General features: G+C 35.3%; 1 protein-coding gene across 2 annotated transcripts in view; it reads left to right on the top strand.

Moving 5' to 3' along the window:
- LOC149786719 (periodic tryptophan protein 1 homolog) overlaps positions 1-6,107 on the top strand; it is a 75,225-nt gene extending 69,118 nt beyond the window's left edge. The window contains exon 15 of one of the 2 annotated variants that reach the window (XM_089977220.1): positions 5,637-6,107. In XM_089977220.1, coding sequence (XP_089833346.1) covers positions 5,637-5,848 — 212 coding nt within the window. In that variant the 3' untranslated portion in view covers positions 5,849-6,107. The remainder of the gene's footprint in view (positions 1-5,636) is intronic. The other variant, XM_089977221.1, reaches the window with a different exon arrangement.
- Positions 6,108-16,006: the final 9,899 nt, after the last annotated feature.

The raw sequence follows: 16,006 nt of genomic DNA, 5'->3' as shown, positions 1-16,006 counted from the left end.
TGAATTCAGAGGCAAAAAGACTTAGTTTTAAAATCCTAGCGAGACTTCTGTTTAAAGATATAATATATTATGTAAGCTTTTATGATAAATAGTTGTGAGTATACTGTAAATAAACAGTCCGGTGAAATAGCAATCAATGAGAACTTTTGATAAATGCTAACAGGTGGCAACAGAGAATGAAATAAACACCAATTAAACGTCTTCCTGTGTGAAAGTCACGTTCTAATCCTTTAATTCCATTTCAGTGTAAACATTATAATCGCAACAAGTTCTGTTCATTGAAAACATGAAAAGAGTCAATCGACCGTCACATCGAAACCCGTGAGTACATACTTCTGTGAGAACCTAATTACACGCCGGCTTTGTTTTGATCAACAACTTGGGGAAGTGTTTGTTGCATTAAAAAATCGATTACAAGAGACTTGTGTTGTTTTATCACTTTGTATATGTCTTTTGTATCAAATCAATCAAGGTTGTTGTTGTTGTTGTTGTTGTGGGGTTTAATGCCATATTTCAGCATGATAGGCTATACATTGCGGCCAGTATTAATGGGGGAGGAAGAACCCGGAAAACCCCGGAAAGAACCACCGACCCACGAGAAGCTACTGGCAAGCTTTCTCACATGCCCACGTTGGCTGAATCTTAGACTCGAACCGCCGCAGACAGAGGTGAGATGGCAGTGATCCGTAACGAAGAGCGCTTTAGACCACTCGGCCACTCGGGGCCCCAATCAATCAAGGTAGGCACAAAGAAAAAATTCAAAGGCATGCAAATCGGAGCATAAGGTTTTGTGGTCACTACCGTTATCAAAATTCATTTTATTTGACCAACCGAAAATGGTTTCACATTTTTATGTACTTAACGTCATTAAAGTATATATTATCAATCAGTATTGTGTCTTAATCATTTGTAAATGTGACCATGGAGAGTAAAGGAATCAAGCAAAAGGCGTACTCAGTGACTGAAAAGATGTGCATTATAGATAGGGTTCATAATGGTGAAGCGAGAGCCAAAGTTTGCAATGAACTAAAAATTGCTGAGTTGACACTTCGAGGTTGGCTTAAAGATGAGCAGAAACTTCGGGATTACATACATGTCGTTGATACAGATGATGGGATCAAAAGAAAACGAGCACGGACTGCACAAGATACTGAATTAGATGATGCTGTGTACACGTGGTTCACACAGCAACGTGAACAAGGTGTTCCCATCTCTGGAACAATTCTAAAGGCCCAAGCAGAGAAAATGGCAAAAATTATGGACAATGAATCTCATTTTAGGGCAAGCCAAGGATGGCTTTGGAGATTTCAGCACCGACATGGAATTAAACAGAATTCGTTGTCGGGAGAGATACGCTCAGCGAATCAGGAAGCCGCATGTAATTATCCAAACCAGCTCAGAGAGATAATCATCATTGAACAATACACAGAAGATCAAATTTACAACTGTGATGAGGCTGGTCTTTGCTACAGAATGATGCCAGACAAAACTCTTGCTTCCAAAGATGACCCGCACAAAAAGGAGGGCTTCAAGCTCAACAAAGAGAGATTAACACTTTTGTTTTGTGTGAACAAAACTGGTACACACAAGATGAAACCATTATGTATTGGCAAATACAAGTCCCCTCGTTGTTTCCATCATATGAACATGGACAGTCTTCCATTTGTATACAGAAACAGTGGAAATGCATGGATGACTGCAATCATATTTACGGAGTGGTTTTTCAAGATGTTTGTCCCAGCCGTCAGAAACCACCAGCGATCCAGGGGCATAGAGGAGAAAGCTATACTTTTATTGGATAATTGCCCAGCCCACCCCCCTGCTGATTCACTCGTAACAAGTGATGGAAAGATCCGGGTGGAATACCTCCCAAAAAATACAACATCTATAATCCAGCCACTGGATCAAGGAATTATTAGCACTTTTAAACAGAATTACCGTCGGCTGTTAATACAGTCAATGCTGGACAGTGGAGAAAGTGTTACAACCTTTCTCAAAAGTGTGAATTTAAAAGAGTCTATATTCATGGGTGGTCAGGCTTGGAAAGCAGTCACTCCTAAGACCATAGAGGGGTGCTGGATTAAGGGTCTTGGGGCTGCCTTCGACGTAAAGCAAAACAGTAACAGAGACAGTGACGATGATAGTGGCTTTGAAGGTTTCAGTGAAACTGATGTCATTAATGCCGAGACTGTTTGGGAGAAATTCATAGAGACTCATGGTCCTGAGATGGGCGTTTCTCTTGATGATATGGAGGAGTGGATTTGTGCTGACAATGATTGCCCCACAGCCGAATACATGTCAGATGAAACAATAATTAATTCAATAATGAACAAATTTGCAGCAGAAGACGATTCTAACTGGAGTACCACAGGTGTTGAAAGTGATGCAGACGCAGATGTTGCACCACCTCCCCCCTCTGCACAGGAAGCAATCAAATCTTTTGATATTGTCGTAAGGTGGCTGGAGACCCAAAATGTTGATTATGTAAAACTCATGCAGTCGAGAAATCTGAGGGATTTTGCTCGGCGGCAGAAAGACCAAGGAGTAACACAAAAAAAATTAAGTGATTTTTTCAAAAAGTGAATTCATATTCGTCAAGCATGGCACAAATGGCAAGTATTAACTTGTTCTAATTTATGTTGTTTTAAATTTGTAGACTCATTAAATTCATGTTAGTACTGATTAACCCTTGTTTTTTGTTTTCCCTTTTACTTCTATCACAATCAAATCTATCTATCTATCGTTTGATCGAAAACGATTTCTCGAAAAGAGTCATCTTTTGTATATAAAAAATGTCTAATTTGGATCAAACAGTAAAACTAGAATGTATCCAATTCAACATAAAAATTAGTGACGTAGTACACAATGTGTGAAGTGGTACACATGTTAAACGAATGGAAACCACGTGGAATAATGTTTTCGATGATCGCCTCAATATACTGTAATTTATCCTGAAATTAATGTTGCTCTATGAGGTAATAATAAAGAAAGTACACCATTATGAAAAGATATTTATTCACAGTTAATCTCAGCACATTTATAAAGTGAGTATTCAACACTATAATCTGCCTACCCCCCCCCCCCCTTATTTTCCCTTTATGTCATCGATCACTTTATTGGTTTTGGACTTATTTTATAGGTCCCTCGATAACTCGCACCTCACTTACAGTGCAGTCGATGTTTCTGGACCCCGATGTGCGCGAGTTATTGAGGGAGTGGTGTACATGGTATTTTGATATATTATGGTATTACGTGGTATTATGATATATTCTGGTATTAGCATGGTATTAAGATATGGTATTAACAAAGTATTTTGATATATTATGGTATTAACATACTATTAAGATATATTAATGGTATTAACATAGTATTTTGATATATTATGGTATTAACATAACATTCAAATATATTATGGTATTAACTTAGTATTTTGATATTTTATGGTATTAACATAGAACAGTCCTACCCGTTTATGTCGACATCCTTGGGCCCAAGGAAATATTGTCGACATAGGCGGATGTCGAGATAAGTGTTTGGTGGGGGGGTCTGAAAAAAGATGCAAGTTAAATTCATCAGTAAGGGGTGACCTATCGTCAGTGAGTAGCATTGACACTTTGAGAAAACAAACAATGGAAATTTTGAGTACATGAAGACAAAACCAGTTTGAAATACACTTGTATATTGACAGATTACATTTTGGTTACCTTTGTGTAATAAAATCCACAATAAAATATTGCATCGGTCACATCCTGATATGAAAAACATTCACTACAATATTCAATGTCGGCATTAGCACATGGTTGCATAGTTGTTATTTACATGCTTCAGGTACATGTACTTAAATTGTCCTAGATTTTGGTCAGTCTGGTCCCATCTTATTGAGGCTACCAAGGGGATAGGGCTGTTCACAAGGAAATGAAAACCTGTCAACAAGTTGGTTTAAACAGTACATGTATTTAGTTACAGAAGTCATCGTGAAAAGTACATAAAAGCAAACAAGAGATATGCGGCTGATATGATTAATGAAGGCATAATATTGTATACATTGACACATGCTAATGAGGTATTAACGAAACTGATTCTTACAATACAATATTGTAACAATGTCAGCTCAAGTGGTATACATTTAAAATACATCCCAGAGATAACAAGTTATGAATTCTCTCAAAATACAAAGACATGTAGCAGTAAAAGATTGTAACGACAAATACATATACATATAATTGAGATTATTATCTATTGCATAATCAGTGCATAAACTTACAATAAAATTTAATTTCATTTATCAAGGACCAAACAAAAGCCTGTGTTTTTTATCCGACTGCGACATTAAAGCCTGGCAGCAAGATCATCTAATTGTTGAGTAAAGTACATGTCGGAACTGGCTGCTTGTTGACATAAATAATTAGAAAACAAAGGATTTGTTCAAGCTGGGTCCCAGGACGTATGTCTCCATGTACATTTATTTGTCTCGACGTTGACATAAGCATGACAGTTTTGGTAGTAATAGTAGACCAAGGGACCGGGACTTTGCTTTTTTGTTGAAATAGGCGGCTTGTCGACATAAGTGATGTCGATATAAGTGGGTAGAACTGAATTAAGATATATTATGGTATTAACATAGTATTAACAACCGTAACTTAATATATGGAATTATTAGCTTCAGACTAATAATGGTTGGCAAAATTAAAACTCCAGCTGCTATTCTTGGGCTCTACTAGCATTTCGTACAGACTCTGTCATTTTTCTTTCCTTATAGTTTAAAAATAAACGTTTCACTGGCTTCACAATTAGTATTGCTAAATGGGTATTATTTTCCATAGCATTACCATTTTATCTTGTATTCTTGATTTTTGCTAAGATGTGTAATGTGGGATGTCACACCATCTTCTCTGATAATGGGCATTGTTTTTCACAGAACTAAGTACTAAAATAATTTAGCATGTACTAGATAAATATGTTAGCATTTACTAATTAGATGTACTAGTTTACTCATAGCAGTAACAGCCTATCTTTGCACAACTATCTAAAGTACCCACATGCACATAAACAGCATGTGCAGAAAAGACACTAAACCCTATTGGGAAACATTTCCATGTTTTGTTCACAGAAATATATTTTGACAACCTGACTCATGAGTTCTTTGTACTTATACTGTAAGATTTATTCAAGAAAAGAGTTTCAAACCCTTCTACAGTATTTGGAATAAAATGTTTCTACGGTTTCTTGATACATCTTTGTTCAAAATGAGTGAATCCTGAATAAATAACCTCTACTCCTTGTGTGAGACAAATGACAAAAATGATGATATTATATGAAATTTTAGAAACATGTCATTCTAATCATCAGTGGGCTTTTATGAGAAGAATTTAAATGTCTCCTAAATTTGTTTTCAAAATCTGTAAATATTTATGCGTCTGAAAGCCAAAGAAATAGACAAACCATGGCAGGGTTACTTATACAAGGGGGATTGTGTACCAGCCTAGACACTATCTGCCTATTAAGATTCTTTTTTCCAGCATCCTACACTTTTTATGCCTTAGCTATGATCATAATTCTTGTAGTGGCATTAACTTTGCTACACATAGTTTTTTGTTTTCTTTTATAGTTTTTCTTTATTTATTCTTTTTCGTTAGTGCTGAATCACTTCAAGTCACGGGCTCCTGTGAAATTCAGTGTATCTGATGGCACTGCCACAGAAACTAATGTTGCCATGGATACTGGGGAAGATTCTGCTGTTGCAATGGAAACACTAAGCATAGACAATACTGATGAAGTAGATCAAAAGGAAAAGAAGAAAAAGAAGAAGAAAAAGAAAAGAAAACAAAGGGACCCACATAATATGTGAATAAAATACATATTTCACTGTTCTTTTCACTTTTTCTGTTCATTTTCCTTGAACCTGGAATTAATTTTTGCCAGTAATTGTGGGAAATGAAGAAATGACATCATTTTAACCAGATATGTCCGTGTTTTGTTTGCAAGTGATGAAGAAAAAATGGTAGATGCATATTTATTTCATTTATTAGAACTAAGCAATGCAGGAATTCACTTTTCATTATGGTCACCCATTGTTTATATGCATTAAACAGAATTTTAACATCTTTTCCTATATTATATCTTTTAGCACCTCATGTTTACATTTGCCTTGATGTGTCATCTTCACCAAGTTTTTCTTCACTTCTTTATATTAACATTTGTAGAACTTTACTTTTAATTAGCACCAGATAGCCACATTGTGCTGATCTACATTAAACTCCCATTTCACACACACTTAGCATGGACAGTTACACTTACTTGCAATGAAATTAAATGCAAGCATGGGTAACATGCATCATTCCATGCTGAGCACTTATGTGTAACAAAATGTCTTGTGATTAATGTCTGATTAATCAATTTTGATCATTTTGTCTATAAAATGTTGCTGATCTTTGAGGATAACCTCAGTTGGAGGTCACAGTTAAATTAAGCACACCTCATAAATTGGCTCCCTTTGTGAAATTTGACTTACAACAACTGATAAGTGTCACTATCTGGAGGTCAGTCAGCAAAACACAGGCATTAATGCTCATACATCAAACTTGTACTATTAAGTGATGTTAATAAATTGCTCTTACAATATATGTATTTATATGGATTCAGGTTTTCTAACTAATGTACTGAACATTATTTGGCTTTGCATAAAGTAATAACTTTCCATTATGTAAATGTGACATAGATAAGATTGAGTGGATGAAACCTGTAACTTTGTAACAATTCATGATGGTATTTTGAACTATGACCAAAAGGTTAACTTGGCTTTTTGGATATACCTTCACACATGTGATTAGAATCAATCAACCAATTCAGATCTCTCTCTCTCTCTCTCTCTCTGTTGTGATATGCATAATGTTAAAAAGATGGATGCTAAGTTATTTAAGTTATTGTGTGGAAATGCAGCACTCCCACAGTCTAACACTGTTCATGGGAGCCTTAAAAATGGCGTGATTGGTATGTGAGATAACCATATATTGAGGTATTTTATACATAATACTGCTGTATAATGAAATGGGATCCACGATTATACCAACCTTGAAACAGGCCACCAAACACTGAGGTGTACTTTGTACACATAATAATCTGGAAATGATGTGTATCTTATTGGTAAAGAAGGTATGTATGTTGGAAATCTTTCACTGATTGTAAATTTTTTACTTATTTTGGAGTTCCAAATGGCACCAGAGCACTGAAGACTACATTTGGCATGGAGTTGCAAAAAGGAACCAGAGTAATGAAGACTTCATTTGGAAGGGAGTTGCAAAAATGAACCAGATTACACCTCTCCCTCAATAATCTCGCGCACAAGATTATAATTATAATTTTCACACAGGACAAAAACATTTTCAAGGTATTCAGCAGCAGCTTTAATAAGACGTTTATATACAAGTGTTTCATTTCGATGACTGACTTGAATTTCAATCCACTTCAGATGGGAAAAAGAGAACATTAGAAGTATTATCACATGAAGCACTGAAAATAATTTTTACAGTTTTCTTTTGTAGTCTGTTTACTCCATGTAATTGTGATTTTCAACAGTTACTAAATATAGAGGCTTTGTAGTCTAAAAACACACAATTGGAGCAGATAAAAGATAAGACTGGATGTCATGGAGCAGATACTTTCTTTGTGGGACTTAGCCATAACATTTTTTAATTTAAGGACTTGTTTAACTAGTTGATATGTTCATTCCATTCCAATTTAAAGCCAATTCCATTCCAATTTAAAGCCATGTTGTAAGGGGTCTCGATCTTCATTTGGATTCAACAGCAAGGGCTGGTAGGCCTAGAATCTATCAACAGGAGTGACAACAAGGATTTATGGACCACTCCAGTGGCCTAGGTTTTTAAAGCATCCACCACAGATATGGTGGTCGCAGGTTCAAAACCCAGTTGAGTTATACCAAAAAACCTATAAAATGGTACCAGCAGCTGCCTCACTTGGCACTCAGCATTAAGAGGTTAGTGTTAGGATTGGTCGGCCTAGTGTCAGGATAATGTGGCAGGGTATGACATGATGCTACGTGTCTGTGGCATGATGCCTCAGTGCCAGACATCACTGTAAACTGCCACACAGCTGGACAAAACTCTCAAAAACTTTGTGTAAATTTAATCTAGTAGAATATTATTGCTAAGCATTTGGTTTTAGTATGAAAATGGTATCTAAGCTGCATGTTGCTACCCAAGTCAACTCTTCCACTGTCAGAAGAACCTGGCTTTAGTAACCATGAAAAACACTGCTTCAAAATTGGGCACTCATAAAGTATGCACTGAAGAAATTAAGTCTTGAATTCAGATTGATTTGGAGTGGGGTGATATGTCACTAAAGTTTAACAATATAAATATGGTACAGTAACAGTGTGTGGAGTCAGAATTCCCCGAACCACAGGTTGAACCCACACTTACTGTGGTTATTCAGTACCTTAATTACATATTCAGTGTGCATGCATACATACATACATACATACATACATACATACTGTTATGTATATTTGATTTAATTTAATTGTTTATCTGATGTTTTAATTTTTTGAATTTTATTCCATTACATGCTATTGTAATATTGTTTATTGGACTTGATTTTTTTATACAATTAAGTTCAGTTCTGTTTGATCTGACTTTTTTAATTTTCATTGGTAAAAACCAAATAATAGAAACACTGTATCTAGTTTCTTACCTTGATTCCGAACCAGTGACTTTTAGTAAACAACTTTTTTTACTTTTTGTTAATTCTTTCTCAGAGTAACAATTATTAAGTCAAGGCAATACCTAGACGATGTGATTATCATCATGTAACAAACTTCCATTTCTAGAAGGTTGACCCCCAACCGGGGAATCTGTTTTGCATCTTAGTTAGACTTATTATGGATGTATTGTGAAAGAATTGTCCATCACTTGAGACCTCAGGTTGTTTATGTTGTATCCAGTTTGGGCTAATTATTTGATATTCCTCAAATTATTGAATTTCAAGTGACTGTTTTCCCTGGAAATACTAGTACTCTAAATTCATTCTTGGTTAATGACAATTATTGAAATGTATACAGAATTTAAAACTGAATTACTATTTTCTGTGATTAAACAAATAACTGTTGACACAACAGTACTTCACAGACTACATCAGACGTCATCGTCCTCCATTTTGGATTTAATCGGGATTCGAACTTTTTTTAAGAGCAAGAGTCATAACAGAAAATTGGGGACTTGTCCAGGATATATTAATTTTGACTAAAATATTTCAGATAACATTGTTTTTTGAAATTTAAATTCCCCATGTTTTTGAGAGAAAAAATTAATCCCAAGTATTATTTCATATTTTAGAAATCTTTAATGAAATCAACAGGCTTTTTTACAATGTCATCAAAAGTGGAGATCTTTCTATCAGATTTACCCAGGAGCAGTTGGACTGTTTAAAAAAAAAGATTAATTGATTCAACTTGCCAGAAAATATGATCTTTCTGAGGCAAAAGCTTCTTTAACAAAGCAGGAAATAAAAAATATTTTCTCCACTATTTGGTGAAAAAGAATGTTTTTGATACAAGTGTTTTGGTTTCAATCAGTAAGTCTGTATCAGACTCTGACGTTAAAGTAAAGGAATTAAAATTAAAATACAAGATGGAATTAGAGTTAAGTAAGTTGGAACTTCAGAAAGATAAAGAAGAAAAATGTAGTTGCAGTTGGAGAAAGGGAAAGAACAAATATTATTGGAGAAAGGAGAAATGGATACAAATGCAGTTACAGAAAGAACAAATGCAGTTACAAGGTGAGAAGGAGGAGAGAGGCAAATGCAGTTACAGAAAGAACAAATGCAGTTACAATCGGAGAAAGAGGAGAGAGACCGATGTAAATGAAAAGAGAGAAGGAAGAGAGAAAATATCAATTTAGAATAAAAAAATAAAGCTGGCAAGTGAAATACACGTTCCCACTTCACACAAATTCAGGTTTTTATGTTACTAAGATTATTAGGTTAGTGCCCCTTTTTAGAGAAAAAGTAGACAAATATTTTCCTCAGTTTGAAAAAAAATTGTTGAAAATTTTAAATGACAATGGAGCATTTGACTCTATTATTACAATGTGTAAAACTAGTGATATTTACAATTCACTGTCACTACAGCAAAGTGCCAACTATGATCTGGTTAAGGAATGCATCTTAGATGGTTATGAGTTGGTCCCTGAGGCTTACCAAAAAAAAATCAGGAACTATAAAAAGGAAGCTGGACAAACTCATATCGAATTCGCAAGTGAAAAAGTGCAGTTATTTGACCAATGGTACTTAGCCAAGAAAGTTGATCAAAATTACGAAAATCTCAGACAACTTGTATTGCTTGAAGAGTTCAGGACCTGTGTCCATAGTGATATTCAGACTTGTCTTGATGAGCATAAGGTCGAAACCTTGGAAAATGCTGCTCGTACTGCTGACAAGTATTTCTTAGCTCATACAATTTCTTTTGTAGGCAAGTTCTTGACTCTGCATTCTTCTGGTAGAAAAGTATTTCAGCCTAGTACAAGCCTTCTAAATTCCAATCTGGCACAACTTTGAGATGTCAAGCTTCTGATAAGCTTGATTAAAAATCCTTATCTCTTCCCATGTGTACCTATTGTAAGAAGAAATGACACGTTATTTCTGATTGATACAAATTGAACAATAAGCATCAGAATCAAGACATATATTCCAAGTGCTCTTTTTTCTAAGCGGTCAAGGTCACGGTCATGCATTGAAAGCAATACATTTTGTTGGGCCTAATAAACCCCAGTCTGATTTGATTATGGAGAATTATGAACCATTCACGTTGAAGAGTTCTATATCACTCTTGGTTGATTTGGCCAATCCTATCCCTATTAAAATTTTAAGGAACACAGGAGCTTCTCAGGGCCTTTTATTGTCAGGTACTTTGCCTTTTTCTGAGAAGTCTTCTTCTAATGAGAGTGTTCTTATTCAGGGAGTAGAGTGCGGCTTTGTTAATGTTCCTCTCCATTGTGTAAATTTGTCATAAGACTTAGTATCAGGACCCGTGACAGTCTGAACAGTATTTGCTTTACCCGTTGTGGGTATTCATTTATTACTAGGCAACAACCTAGCTGGAGACAATCAGAAAGTCAATCATATTGAAAAAGATTTCCCTGATTTATACCTAGCTTATACAGTTACTAGAGCTATGGCAAAGAAAGCTCTTGAGAATGATGTTGATCAGGAGAATATTCCTTTAACTGACACATCTATTGGTCAGGATTTTCATGCGGTCACTTTCACTCCTTGTTTGGATCAATCAAAAGGTATTGATCACAGTGATCCTCTATTAAGTACTCATTCTCTGTATTCCAATCAGATGACAAACAACAATCACTTGTCCTCGACCAGGAAAAAGATCCCAAGATCTGTTTGTTTCAAAGGGCCATTAGTGAAACAGAGGCCACTGAAGTACTTGTCTGATATTTCATTAAAAATGGGATTCTTATGAGAAAATGGAGACCACCCGAGGTACCTGCTGGTAACGAGTGGTCAGTGAGCTATCAAATTGTAGTTCCAAAATCATACAGACAGTAAATACTTAGTCTGGCCCATGAAACTCCTTTGGCTGGTCATTTCGGGATTAATAAGACTTATCACAAGATCATGAATCACTTCTATTGCCAGAAATTAAAAGTGATGTTTGTAGATACTGCAGGTCTTGTCAAACTTACCAAATGGTAGGAAAACCCAATCAGAAGATACCTAAGGCTCATCTGCAGCCTATTCCTACAATTGACGAACCATTTAGCAGAATAATGGTAGACAGTGTTGGTCCCTTACCTAAGACCAAGACAGGTAACCAATACTTGTTGACCATTATGTGTACATCAACAAGATTCCCAGAGGCAATTCCTTCGAGGAATATTAAAACTAAATCCACAGTAAAAGCTTTGATCAAGATTTTACTCAATGTGGCCTTCTCAAATCTGTCCTATCGGATCAAGGGTAAAATTTTATGTCTGGAATATTCCAGCTGATTATGCTTGAATTTGGCATTCAACAATTCAAATCAAAAGTGAAATTATGGTTTGACAGAACTACAATGGAGAGAACTTTCGAGCCTGATAATAGAGTTCTATCTATGCTCATTCTTCAAAATTTTCTTCAGATTAGGTATTAGAGTCATCACAAAGTTAAGAATAAAATGAATGAGTTAAATTATAATAATAGTACTCCTTGAATTTAAATAAATTATAGGAGTACCAGTATAGTGAGAGAAATAGCCAGGTCAATCATGCAATTACTTTAGATGTACCTGTCCCACTCAGTGAGGATTTAAGCGAAGGAATGCAATTGGATTTTAGAGTAACAATTCAGACATTGTGGCTAATCTGGACCAGAATCTTTCACAACAGCGAGAAAAGAATGAACTTGAACGGTTATTACTTAAATATGAGCACTTATTTCCAGATGTTACTCCAAGAACAAAATTTTCATGACGTTGAAATTGTAAATTACAAACCTCTGAAACAACAGCCATACAGGATGAACCCTCTCAAACAGGAATACTTGAAAAAAGAAATTCAATATTTCCTGGAGAATGATTTCATAGAGCCCAGTAAAAGTGACTGAAGTTCACCATGTATACTTGTTCCGAAACCAGATAAAACTTTCCATATGCGCACTGTTTATAGAAAGGTGAAAAATGTGACTAAAACAGATTAATTTCCATTACCAAGAATCGATGACTGTATTGATAAGGTAGGAAATCCAATTTGACCTTCTGAAAGGATTTTGGCAAATTCCACCGACAGAAAGAGCAAAGGAAAGTTCGGCATTCGTGACTCCAGATGGACTTTATCAGTATAAAGTGATGCCGTTTGTGATGAAAGGTTCTCCCATTTTCAACGTCTAATGAATATGATTACCTCTGGTCTAGATAATTGTGATGCTTATATCACTGAGGTCATCATCTACAACAATACCTTGAAAGAACACTTATCAACAATTTGTAAATTCTTTGACAGACTCAATGATGCTAGTTTGACAATGAATTTATCAAAATGTGAGTTTTGCCGTGCTTGTGTAACATTTCTAGGACATATTGTGGGACATGTACAACTTAAACCTATAGATGCTAAGGTCAAGGCTATTTCTGAATTCCCTGTGCCTGTTAGTAAAAGCAATTGATGCAATTTTTAGGTATGGTTTTAGGTATGGTTGGATACTAATGGAAATTGTTGTTCCAATTTTCCATAATTGCTTAACCCCAGAAAAATGTATTGAGCAAGAAAACCAAGTTTCATTGGACTGAAAAATTTTAGGAGGCTTTTGATAAGTTAAAGGCTTTTAAAAAGAATTTTTAAATTTTCATTGGTAAACACCTAATAATAGAAACACTGTGTCAAGTTTCTGACTTTGATTCAGAACCAGTGACCTTTAGTAAACAACTGTTTTAAAATTCTTTCCCAGAGTAAGAATTATTAAATTAATTAAAGGCCATGCCTGGATGTGATAATTAGCATGTAACAAACTTACATTTCTAGAAGGTTGACCCTTATCCGAGAATCTGTTTTGCGTCTCAGTTAGACTTATTACTGATGCATTGAGAAAGAATTGTCAGTCATGCCTTAACACTTAAGACATCAAGTTATTTATGTTGCATCCAGTTTGGGCTAATTATTTTATTTTCTTCAAATTATTGAATTTCAAGTGATTGTTTTCTCTGGAAATACTAGTACTCTAAATTAATTCTTCGACAAGGACGATTATCAAAATATATACGGAATTTAAAACTGGATTACTATTTTCTGTGATTTAACAAGGAACTGTTGACACAACAGTACTTCGCAGACTGCAACAGACGTCATAGTCCTCCATTTTGGATTTCATCGGGATTCGAACCCAGTTTCATTCAGGACTTTTTATTACTAGGACTTATATTTGTTATTCTTGGATTATTTTTGGATTTGATTTATAAAACTGTAAGTTCTTTTTTCTCATTTTTCACTTTATATTCTAGGGACATAAATTATTTGTTAAATTTTACAAAACTGTCTTCACTATTTTCTGTTACTTTTTGTAAGAGCCTAGACTCATAACGATACATACATACACATACATACATACATACATACACACACACATACATTCACATACATACATACACACACACACACACATACACACACACATACATACATACATACCTACATGTGTGTGTGATTTGGATTTTTAACATAGCTTTAACAAAAAAAAAAAGGTAAAATCGCTACGATGTCTGCATTGTGGCAGTTTACAGTGATGTATAGCACTGGGGCATCATGCCGCAGATATGTAGCATGATGTCCCACCCAGTCACATTATCCTGACACCAAGCGAGGCAGCTGTTAGTACCATTTTTATAAGTCTTTGGTTTGACTCGACTGGGATTGAACCCACGACCTCCCGCATCCGAGGCGGACGCTCTAACCACTAGGCCACCGGAGCGATCCTTACATACATACATACATACAAGATTTGTGCTTCTTTTTTACATCTATTGTTTATTCGGAAAGATCTTGGATCAATGGACGCAGTGGGTGAGTGTGACACTCCCTTTACTCATGTAACATGTAAAAAATATAGAATGCATATTTGTCTTGGTCATCAACAATGTGCAAAAGGATGAAGGATGAAAAGCTGAAAATATTCTAGTTTTCATGTGTAATATATAACGTTATAAAACGCATATATATATATATATATATATATATATATATATATATATATATATATATATACGTTTAGTGCTCTTTTATGTTGTATGTGTTTGTTATTGCGATAAATGGAGTTGTGATTCGTACATGATCTGTGTGATTCGTACATGTTGAATTTTGTTCTGATTTAGTGCTCAAATTACTGACTATGACGATATGCCATAGACATGTCAGATTTGCCATCTACAGTCAGATTCTAGATAAGATCTAAATTCACATTTGGGAATTCGGATCAGGATGTTGGAAACGTGTTGAGTGGGTATGTCAGATACAGTAAGTATCGTTAAATACTATATGTATTTTGTAAGCTGCTTTTGTGAACTGTTGTTCACGTTACATCATTCCAGTGTAAATGTGTACTCGGTCCTAGTGCCAGTAGTTATATCCTTATTATGTGTTATATATTATGTTTTTAGTGAGTAGATAGTGAGCAAATCGCATATGTATGAATTCAAAATATTATGGTAGCGGACGCATTAGCTTTGGTACCATTACAATGCGTTAATTCTGAGTTCTGAGTTAGACCAGATATCATTCATCATTCGAACAATGTTAACAGTTTCAGTTAAGTGATGCACGAGAGGTAACAGAACATACAACTATTACATATCTGTCCTTGCAGAAGAGGGCTCACATTCGTTAGTGCAAGTGCGAGCGATATATAACAGGTTTTAACATATTTATCAACTTTATACGGACTTCACTGTAAACCATTGAACATGGATGACAATCTAGAAATAGATGAGCGTTACAGTGGTGATGAAAAGTCCGGTTTAGAAGAAGACTTAATAGCAACTCAGACCGAAAAAAATATATACCTTCAAATCAATTCGAAATTTGGAACTTTGGACAGAGATGAATTTAAAAAGAAGATGTGTTTGGAACTGGATGTGCAGAGTTTAAAAGATATAAGACTATCACTACACGACCTGGCTAAATTGGAAAATGCCAATTATCCTGTGACTTGTATAGTTGAGAGGACAGTAAAATGTGATAGTGCACCTCTAGAGGAGAGATTAGATGAGGATATATATATTCTATACCATTTCTTAACAGGAGATAACAACTTATCTGAAGTGAAAAGCCTTGCGTCGAGACAGAAGCCAAGCACGGGTATGCTTGATAACAGTACATGTGTGAGTCAAGCATCTAAGAGAAAAGGATCTAACAAACAGTCTCAGCGATCTGAACCAAAAGCAGAACAGGTGATAAAGTTATCAGATCACAATTCAGTACCATCACTATCAAATGATAAAAATGACAGT

This window comes from Sinohyriopsis cumingii, chromosome 12 (genome assembly GCF_028554795.1).
Source record: "Sinohyriopsis cumingii isolate HCF-2022 chromosome 12, ASM2855479v2, whole genome shotgun sequence".
Taxonomy (NCBI): Eukaryota; Metazoa; Mollusca; class Bivalvia; order Unionida; family Unionidae; genus Sinohyriopsis; species Sinohyriopsis cumingii.
This window is presented reverse-complemented; position numbering and strand designations above follow the sequence as displayed.